Raw genomic sequence first — 11,414 nt, 5'->3', positions numbered from 1 at the left:
AAACATGAAGTCATTATGATGTAAACTTACGATTTATATTATTATTGATTGTATGTAGCTTGTTTTGCGATTTATCTTATTACATGAGTTAACAGCTTAAATATTCTTTGAGAGTAATATTATAAATTATCACGTAGAATGTGAAAAGAGGAAATTTTTCCATAAATTTAATTTTACTATATTATATCATCTAAAATGTTATTATTACAAAAGAAATTTGTATTTCATTCTTTGTTCCCATTAGTTTTGTATTCAGTCATTATGTATACAAATTTTCTCTTTAAATACTATTTTATTCAATTCCAATTAAATTCGTGTGTTAGAATGTAATGCTTTAAGATATCAATATAAAATACTTTTTAGTAGTTTGTAATAGTTGATGATCGGATAAAATTTCAACTTAATTAGGTAAAATATTTTAATAAATTGCTGAAATGTATGAAATAAATTTAGGCTATTTATGGATTTTTTGTACTGATTTGTTTGAATGATTATTATTAAATTTCTTAAATAATATTTTCAGACGTATCTTTACTCTCCACATTATTTATTAATTATCAATTCATTATAAACAAAACTCAATAATACCTATTCACATTTGTTCGATAACTTTATAATAATTTGCAGTCCATCTTATCAGATGTTTCGGAAGGAGTCAAGTGGAAGGCTGTATACGTTCAGACTTCGTTAACGTATGGTTTATTAAAAATTACATTGTTGATGTGTTGAATTTATGTGATGAAAGAGGAATGAGGTATCACAACGATGCAGTTACTTTGATCTGATCATGTGATGAATAGTTCACTATTACGAATGCTCCTTGTCGATGGTGACGATTTCTTGTTGCTGATCTTGTAAGGATCAGCAATTATTGTGCATACTCCTTTAAGGTGTATGGTTTGATATGTTTTTTGTAGTCTGGAATTTTATTGATATGAAGGAAATAGTATCAAAACCCTTTATGTTGCAGCACAGGAGTATTGCCGCGTCTTCCTTCTATGGTGGACATACTTTGATAGAGCTTGTTCTCTATGGTGTCCCCAGTAAGAAAGAGCGCTTTTGCGAAGCGTGTCTGCTTTAAATACTACACGACAGCCTTGTTAGAGCTGGCAACAATGGATGCTACCGGTGTTGTTCCCAGATGTCTAACGACTTGGACTTTTCCCAGATTTCTAGCGCACTCGAGAGGTTCTCGGAATCTCGAACATTCCATCCATCATCAGCAGTTCTATTGATCATTATTCCTATTGATTTGAGACTGGTGTCACTGCCAGTTTATGTATTGGCCTTACCATGGTATACGAAGCTGTTTTCAGTGTGATTACTCTAATCAGCCCATCTTTGCTAGGATATGTATTGATTACTCGGGCGAGGGGCCATTTGCACGGTGGAAAACGCTCGACGGTGATAAATACCAACGAACCAATTTTGATATCATTCTGCGGATGATGCCATTTGGAAATTGATTGCCAAAATTGTTTTGCAAGTTGTTGTATGAATTGCCAGCGATACAATTCTGAAATTGACAACTCCTTGAGAGATGGTTCTAGGATAGTTGTGAGCGAGCTGCCTATAAGGAAATGTTTTGGGGTGAGTGGCGAGACATCTTCAGGGTCGTCACTCATTGGCTCTAAAGGTCTGGAGTTGAGAATTGTCTCGATTTGAGCAAGGAAGGTGAAGAAGGTGAGGAAGTGAAGCTCTTCAAGGATGAGCAAGGTCTCTACACGGACATGTATATGACTGCTGAAATAACTAATAGATCTTTTCTGATGATTAACCATTGTGATAAGAGCTGCGATGGCAAGTCTCGTCCCATTGGAGCTTTTTTTAATTGTGTAACCACAGCTTTGCCTTGATTTTTACCTTGATCACGACAGGTGAGACAAACCTCGATGGATCAAATATCTGAGCCACTTCAAATAAGACGAGGCATCGTGTATGCTTATTAATTTCCACTTAAACTTTCCCTATCGTGAATGTGAATTTGTCTTGCTGCAGGGACCATAGTATCCCAAGTATTTTTGTGTGACAATCGTTGAACTTGATTGGAATTTACATTTCCATCATCTGTACATCATTTTTCCATTGGAAAACTGCCCGACATGCAGAGATCTCGTAATTGTAGTGGGACTTCGGTCAGCTGTTCTGGGATGTTTGCACTTCCAAAAATGTCGTCGACATATCTGCCATGGATGATGGAAGGTACGGCAAGAGGGAATCTAATTCCCTTATCCTCTACATTACTTGAAGTAATGTTCTGACTGTCATAAACTGAGCAGCCTTTGTTTCATAGGTGATTATTGTAAAATGGTATTGCACTTCTGCCTGTTGTTCGTCTATCCATAGGATTCTCTGAAGATCCCAGATATCTTTGTGAATTTGAATCTGGCTGTACTTTTTTTGTGATATCGATAGCAAACAGACATCGTCGTCTTCGGATCCAAATCAACACGTCTGATATTTTTGGATTCAAGATGGGTCCAGTATGCATAATGTCGTTGAGTAACAAATCTGATGTTGATTTGCTCGAACCATTGATTTCTGCTCGTGCCATTGCTATCTGGTTTAAGCACACCGTGATGTGGCAGATAATATTCAATTCGATGACTGGAGACGGGAGAAGCCTACGTCATGTGAGCAAGATATCTTCATATTCTTTCATGAATTGTTGATACAGATGTTCGGATTCCTGGTCTCTCCGAAATTTTCTTAGTAGGCTTTGTAGGCAGCGATACGCTGTGTTCAATGTACTACCGAGATAGTTGGCAGATGCTTTCAGAGGAATTTGAACTATATACCTTCCGGTAGAATTACGTGAGTGAGTATTTTTTGAGTGATTTTCGTACTGCTATTCTTCAGGTGTATACTTGTGAGCGTCGCTTGATTGTACTTCTTTCTGAACCCAAGACTGCATTAGTAATTCTTTTAATGTATTCTCGTCATCGTGTTTTGATGTATGGTGTGCTGTGGATTTGGAAGTCCTTATGGAATTGACAGGTCCTAGTACGAGCCATCCAAAAATAGATAGTTGCACCATTGGCATAGATGAAGAGCGAGTGATGACGTGGGGTTTGATGATCTGCCCATACATGTCTGCTCCAAGAATAATGTCTACTGTTGGAGATGTAAAATATTGCGGATCGGCGACTGTTAAGTTTTTCAAGTATGGCCAATCATGTAAGGTTGGTTCGAAGGAAGGAATGACTGTGGTCAATGTCTTATGAATGTGAGTCTTTATGGTGACAATAGAGTTCGTACGGATTGAGCGGACAGTGAATGACATAACACCTTGTGTTTGAGTTAATTGAGCTCCCCCAATTCAACGAATGTGAAGGATTGAACTTTTTCTAGGAATGAAAAGTTGTCTAATTAGGTTCTCGTTTACCAATGAAAGTTCAGAGCCTCTGTCGATCAGAAGACAAGCTTGTAAACAAACTTGTACGGAATTAGTTTCTGACCATATTTAAGAATGAACTGGTATTTCGACGATTGCACCATTATCTCATCTGGATGATGGGTTTGAACTACTGGCTTTAGTAGTTGCTGCTTTGCTTTCCTCGTATAGCATAGTGTGGTGCTCTATGGAGTCACTTTTGCATTTTATAGAACTTTTCAGCAGCCCATGTGAGATCTTAAGGAATTGAAATAGAGACAGTGATGTCTTGTCACATTCTGTTTCTCTAATGCTGACATTTGCTTGAATTTTGGGTATGTTTTTTTACATACAGAATATTTTTTAGTGCAAAATTTGTACACGTGTGACTCGGATGATCCTGATGATTGAGTAGATTAAGCATTGTTTACTGATACCTGGTAGGTATTTGATGTTTTTCTTGACAAAGGTTGGAATTGTATTACAGATCTAGGGTGATCTGTCAATGAGTCAACCTGTTTTTAGATCGTGATCAGATCGTGAAATTGGAATCAGCGTGTAATTCCGCTTGCTCTTGAAAAATTGGTAAGATTAATGTTTCGGAGTCGGGTGTTTTGTGCCGGTACCTAGGTTGGCGAGGCTTCTCTCTTAATTTTTTCTCGCGACGTCTTGTATTGTGTGAATTCCTCTTCATAGGCATTCTTCGTATGTTCCTTGATGATTCCTCGATAAACTTTGTGCAGATCCTCGACGTATGAAAAAGTTTCTAAAATTTGTTTTTGGGAGATGTTGCAGTTTCTTCATTCTTTATATTCCTTACTATTTTATTATGCAATTAATCTATATTTATCGTTTTAATCAAATGTAGAAGTGCAAAAATACAAAGAAAATATTAAATGCACATGACAATTGATTGGTTTATAAGTGTATTTGTATTGGACATGGGTAAAGTTTCACCTATTCGTCCAAGGAAACTCGGTGGATTCTTCTCAATATTTCAAATCCTGTCATGACACTGTAATATGTTGACACCGATCCGGTAAATGTTCACTCCAATTGGCGACACTACTTCTAAAATTGGAAATGGCTTCTTAAGCATTTACGTACTTATAATAAGTATTAAAAATAGTAAAAATATGACGAATATTAAGAAAATAATATTCTCAAGAATTTTGTAAAATATATTATTAAATATATTAATTATATATTTAGATATGTGAATAAAGGTATTTCTTTTTACATGTATTACTTTAATTCATTACTCTCATAAACGAACACAGCTAATGCTTATGAAAAATCTTTTGCGGGAAATCGAACTTCTAGTGAAACTATATTAAACCGAATAACTTTAGATTCCTCGCCAAGTAAATCCTCTATTCTTTTCGAATGCATCACTTAGAGCGCTTCACTTCATTACGCTTTTCCGTCTCTTCTCGTCTGCCGCTCTTTCGTCACATCTCGAATTCCTGTCCCCTTATCTTTATCTGTGCACGCGATTCCGGGAAACTCAATTGTCCTATCTCCTTTCGACCTCTCCAAACGAGTTAGAGCAAGAGCTCGGAAAGAGATTCACTAAATCAAGAAACGCGATCCCGCGTATGCAATTACGTTGAACGACATTTGAACTTGACGGTCGACGCGGACGCGGCGACTCGCTTTTGTACCGGAATGGATCCTCGTTTCACTTGTTAGGAATTATATTTGTTAAGGGAGAAGAGAATTTTGTTTTCGTAAATGTGATATTGTCAACGTTTCTGTGCCGTTGCGCTCTCACGAACGTATATATAAGCTTCAAGAGAAATAAAGAGATTATTTTACTAAGAAAACTCATTGGCTTGAAATTGGTATAATATACAGACAATATTGTGCAAATGCATAAATATTTGATATTTATACTAATACGAAGTAATGAATAATTCACAAAGTAAAATAAAAAAAGGATTTACCTAAGTAACCCCCTCCCCCGCCCTTACATACATATAATTTATGATTAATAAGGTTGTGTTATATCAGTTCTGAGATTTGAATTAAATTAATCCTATATTTATAAACAATATAAACAATATATTTATTTCTCTCTTATTCTATTTGCCCATTGTATAACGGAGAACATTTATCGCTTATGTATTGAAAATATGTTAAAAGAAAAATTATGAATATAAATTATACTATTATGTATTTATTTATAAATATTTTAATATATACATACATAAATTTATTTAAATATTTTATTATTCAATAATATTTTTGGAACATATTGTTTCGTTAATTAATTAATTAAAATATTGTATTATTTAAGAAAATAAAATATTATTATATTATATAATATATGATTACATTGTCATTTTAATTCAAGACGTAATTTATTATTTTTTTCAGCTGTGCAAGAATTCAAAATGCTTTTAATAGTAATTAAGAGAGTATTTAATTTTTATCATTATACGCGTTGCTTTAGCATAACAATACATTTTGACTTCTTATGAATATTATAATTAGTATTATATTCCTTAGACCATTCGTAGTACGTAAGTTTGATTGTTAAAAAAGTTTTTGAGGACATTATTGCATATAATATAATATTTTATTTTATAAGTTACAAGTACTTATTGGTCATAAATATTCGTTAACTTATGGTAAAATTAATTTTTCCTTATGAAAAGCCTAAATCTAGAGTATTATTATGTATTTCAAACATATCATTATTCTTTTTATATTAATTTTTTGTTGAAATGCAGAAATCACTGTCGATATTGGACTTGTATGTTTATATGCAAGTTTATTGCACTATTATGTAATCGACCAATACAATCAAGAATAACATGCAAGTCAATAATAACGTCCTTAAACTCTTTTCTATTTTTAATTATCAATAATCAATAATTCATCGTAATGAAAGAGAATCATAATGAAAGAGCGCTGAGATATAAATTGGTAAATTGTACGCCAATCGTGCAGTCCGAGCATTATTTAATCATTGAGGCGAGTAAGCGCCGATTCGTCAACGTCTCCTGCCAGCAAGGGCACTGATTACATCAAGAAAATCCTTCTGGGCACTCTTAAACAAGTCTATTAACCGAGATATCAAGATCAGGGTTCGATCTCCCAATGGAGTTCCTCGAGGCGATATCAGTCGAGTACGAAGAAGGTTACGACGTCTGCGCTTGACCCGGAGCCCCAGCCCGAAACGACCCCAAACCCAGCTGTTAACTATCCCGAGCATGAGGTGCCATTATTGTCCTATTCGACTTATCCTCTTCTGCCTCGTCTGGCTTTGCTTTTCACCTGCAATTACGGGCTTTTCGCTTTAAAGCGCAAGCTTCTGAGCTTTCTCTCCCGCGGCCGTCGATACTTGTTATTTTGAAAAAAAAGTAAGCGATAGGCACATTGCAATTTATCCTTTCCAATCTTTGACCAATCCTTGATAGAGGATGGTAAATAATAGATAGCACTTACTAATGTCCTTTGTTATTATTGACCTGCTTATTACTGACTGGCTTCGTAAATCTGATCGAAAAAATTCAACTATGATAAGCCTTCCCTAATGAACGTAAACATTCATTCATGTAAAAACAATCGTAAAATAAGCATAAGAAGTTAAAGGCATAATTTATAGATAATGAGCTTTTTATCGAATAATAGCGAAAAGAACCATTTATTTTTAAAGACACAAATAGAAACGGCAGCCCTCAAGACAAATAAAAATATTACAACCATTTAACCAGTTTTATAACCTACCGACATTATTGTTACACGTACATGTTTAAACCAGACACCAGTAATGATGCCATTATCGTTTTATTGTTTCGAAGTCGTAAAATTAAGGCGATAATAAATAGTTTGAGCTCAGCTTATAATTTTTCTTTTATTTGAATTAATGATTAAAATAAAAGGTTCCTCATCACTGAACATGAATGTTTCGAAAACTGCACGAAAGATGTTAAATAATTTTTAAGTATTTTTCCTGGGATTGTAGATTACAACTAGAACTAATAAACTTTCCTCTTCATAAAAATTCAATGATTGAAGTCATATACTTGAACATATTCAATATGGTATCTTGGAGATACTTAATTTTAAAATATTCCTAAAAGTGAGTAATATTTCTTCTATTTATTTGATACTAACTTTCCGACTTTGGTTACTTTTAATATTGAACCTTATATACAATTTAATATCTTTTATAATAATATATTTTTAAACATTGTAACTGTAAATAACTACTCGTAAATAAGTAAAATAGTATCATCTGACTTTAAATAGCACAAAAAGTTCGTTCTTTGACATAAAGTCAATAATACTTCCGCTTTTTGAATTGTCTAAAAAGTCGATGCGACTTAAAATGTAAAACTTCGATATATTCTGATTTTTATTTGCATGTTGAAAAATTATGGCAAAATATCCACCATTATATATATATATATATATATATATATATATATCTGTTTAAATTATTTTAAATAATATTATGAAGATCGAAATATTTAATAAAATATAATTATCGTTGTTTAAACAATTATCCACCAATTCATTAAAAATTTATAAAATTCATTATTCAATACAAATAATGAATTAATCAAGTACAGAAACTTGGTATACTAATCGTAAAAATTCATATAATTAACAAATTTTTATTTTGTATTTATAATCTTTTTTTTTTTTTTTTTAAATATAATCAAAACGATTAAAAATTATTCGTCTCTATTGACAATAATTAATCAACAATTTATTTTTAATTTCTATATGTGCACGAAATTTATTGCAATTTATATATTTCAACCCTGGAAATAGAGCTTATCCAAGTAACACAGCTGCACGTCTAATAATTCTTTCAATTAAAGATAATATTCTTTCTTATTATTTTATTATTTTTCAGAATGTGTTCTAATAATATTTTCATATTGATTTATCTCGTTTTATTTTCTTGATATCATGATAATTTTATTGTTTCAAAGCCAAGTCTATTATTTATTATTAGAAAAATAATTATTAATATATTGTTATCGATGTATAGATAAGACTATGCGGTTAAACTAAAAAATCATACACTACTTATTAATATTGTTTTTATAAGTAATTAAAAAATAAAGTCTATAATGTGAGAATAATTTTTGTCTTAAATTTTTTTATAATGTAATTTAATTTTTGTACATTATGCTATATACGTATGTTATATAAGGTATTTATAATAATTTAAATATATAAAGGAATTTAATTAAACAATATTTCATATATCTATTATTCAAAATCAAAAGCACGAATAATTGGTATTATTCCGTTATTAAATGACAGTCAATAACATACATGTTATTGAAAAGACTAAAGCTAAAAAGGAAAAATGTTTGTACTAAGAAATTTAATTTCAATGCAATCATTAAAATTTTTAACTCATTGCTCATGGAAATGTAAAATTCTTTTGAACTCCTCGTATTAATCTGGAACCCATCTCGTACTAGTTATAAAGTTTACCGAACCGAGTTTCTAATTTTTTCACGAGCATAGGAGATGATTATTATCATCATCGTCGTCATCATCTATGTAATTATCAAAATCTAAACATCTATTTATTTAATAATAAAAATTAATTTTAATAGTCAATAATTATTTGAGGTATAAAAGTTGTTGTTTCAACACAAAAATTAATTTTCGTTGCATTAGATATAATGTAGTGTATATAGTAATATTGATTCGTATAGAAATAAATAAAGAACATGATTTATTAAATAATTATGAAATCGAAGAATTGTAATATATAATGAATGAGGCAGAGATTCTTCATTTTTCTATTATTATTCAAGTAATATCGGAAATCGTATTAAAAAAAAAAAAAAAAAAACAAAAAACAATGAATGAATAGAACAAAGGAAGTTTCATTGCAATTAATTTATAAATTAATTAATCACTCATCAAGAAAGAGGGGGAGGGCGAGAGGAGAACAAATAATATAAGAATAAAAAAATGTATAAAAATAATGTAAGGAAGATATATGAATGTAGATATGAAATAATAATCAATTCTTTCATACACTGCAAAACGATGCCAAATGATAAATATAAATTTTTATTATTATACGAATTTTTGTTTAACATAAAATATAATTATTACGTTTTGCGCCTACTAATGGCAGAGGCCATCATATTCCAAACGAAAATGAATATTTCCGTTCTCGTCATCATTTATAAGATAAATCTAATAGTAACAATGGTACTTGAAACGCTACAAAAACAAATGTAGAATTTTATATTTTATATGAGTTAATTGGAAAGTACACATTCAGTCGAGTTTAAGATAAAAATAAAGCATTACCATTATTTAATTAGTCTCGAAATAGCTGCGGAATTCTTTTTAATTTCAGCTCAAACAATTTTAGTGCCTTTTAAGCCTGAACCCCCTTGAACTTTTAAAAGTGCTCGCTCTGTCTCTCAAGCTCCAAAAAATCCTCGTTTTTTCGTTTTCATTCCACCCTCGTCCCCTCTCGCAATCACTCTCCCTCCCACCCTTCTCATCAGCCGCCACCACTTGTCCCATTGTAAAATAAATACGTAGCCGACCTCCCGAGGTAGAAATTACGCCGGTGTTTGCAGGAGTTAGTTCGCGTTGCGCTAGCCTCAGACGTTTTACAGCGGTATGAGTGTCCGCCCCTCCGGACTTAAGTTATACGTATGTACACAACGCAGCCGTTCATTTCGAACCCGCCGTCGAGAGCTCGAGGCAGGTTGGGAGGGGAACAGGTATAAACGAACGTGCGAGATAGGGTCGAGGCGCGTGGAGAAGCTCTCATCGCTTGCATAACGACGCCAGTGATAAAAAGAGATAGAGAGCGGGGAGAAGCGAAGCCAACTAGTGGCGCTCGCGATGCCATGAAACTTAAATTTCCTCGGCGAAACGAGCCGCCGGAAAGTTACGTTGGGTGAACGACGCTTTAGAAATTCCTAAGATATCTCTGTCTGTAGTCCATCTCTCTTTCTCTTTTTCACCAGGAGAATAACTGACACCCTCAGGCCGCCGTAAACCCCCAGCTCGTACGCGCGGGGGTGTGAGTGACGTAAAACTCAGCAAGCGCTGGATACCTAAATTTACCGGATAAAACGGACCTCTCTCTCCCCCTGCCCCCACCATCCCAATACTCCCGATTCACTGTCCAACCCCTCCAATTGCGGCATTCATCCCACCCCTGACCTACACATACGCTGCGTGTGGGTGTGCGAAATGGCGGCCGCCAAGAGAAGCTAGGCATGAAGGCATCATCATCCCTCTGCCAGTTTCTAGCATACTACCTTACTACTTCGCCCCTTTTCAGTTGCTCGCGGCACCGGAAGGACGAAGTGGAAAGTGGGGGAAACGCGGCAGGTAGGAGTTGATGGGTCGCGGAACGAACGGCAGACGCAGCTGCGAAAATGGAATATTGGCGTTTTTCTTCTCTTCGAGTACTCTTGTTAAATATCCACTCTTCCATCTCTCTTTCTATCTCTTCGCTCTCTTTCTCTCTCTCTCTCTCTCTCTCTCTCTCTCTGTCTGTCTCTGCTCTGTCTCTCTCACTCTGTATATATATATATATATATATATATATATATATTAGTATGGTTTAGTAGTGTAAGAGAAATGTCAAGTGGCCTCCATTGGAATTTGCTTGCTCTCTTTTTGTCGCATTGCACGTAATGCTTATGCGGCGAATAAGTGGTTTGGATATAGGTTTCTTGTTCGAATTTTAGAAGTTCGCAACTATAATGATACGAGATTCGCGGTGAAAGCTCGAACTTGAGATTTTGTAGAGAATCGTCGTGATGTTTTGCGAGACGAGTGATTTTTCAATATTCGAGAGGATTTTCATGGTTTCAGGATTTTGTTTAGTTATGCTGAGAATAAATAATTTATTATTAATATTACTACATTAAGGGAAAAATTTAAAGCGAATTTCTTATAAAATAATATTAATAATGCACGTCAGTTAGTGACTTTTAATTCGATTCTCCTTTAATTGGTTTCAACTCTGCTTTAAACTATTTTCGACTGAGTGCTAAAATATAATCAACTTCAATTACGA

At 33.5% G+C, this 11,414-nt stretch overlaps 1 protein-coding gene across 1 annotated transcript; it reads right to left on the bottom strand.

Moving 5' to 3' along the window:
- Window positions 1-1,244: 1,244 nt before the first annotated feature.
- On the bottom strand, window positions 1,245-1,781 carry LOC105365409 (uncharacterized). Its single transcript, XM_011503560.1, has one exon. It carries the CDS (start codon window positions 1,779-1,781, stop codon window positions 1,245-1,247), a length of 537 nt encoding a protein of 178 aa, XP_011501862.1.
- Window positions 1,782-11,414: the final 9,633 nt, after the last annotated feature.

Source organism: Ceratosolen solmsi, unplaced genomic scaffold, assembly GCF_000503995.2.
Source record: "Ceratosolen solmsi marchali unplaced genomic scaffold, CerSol_1.0 scaffold10, whole genome shotgun sequence".
NCBI classification, from domain to species: Eukaryota; Metazoa; Arthropoda; class Insecta; order Hymenoptera; family Agaonidae; genus Ceratosolen; species Ceratosolen solmsi.
This window is presented reverse-complemented; position numbering and strand designations above follow the sequence as displayed.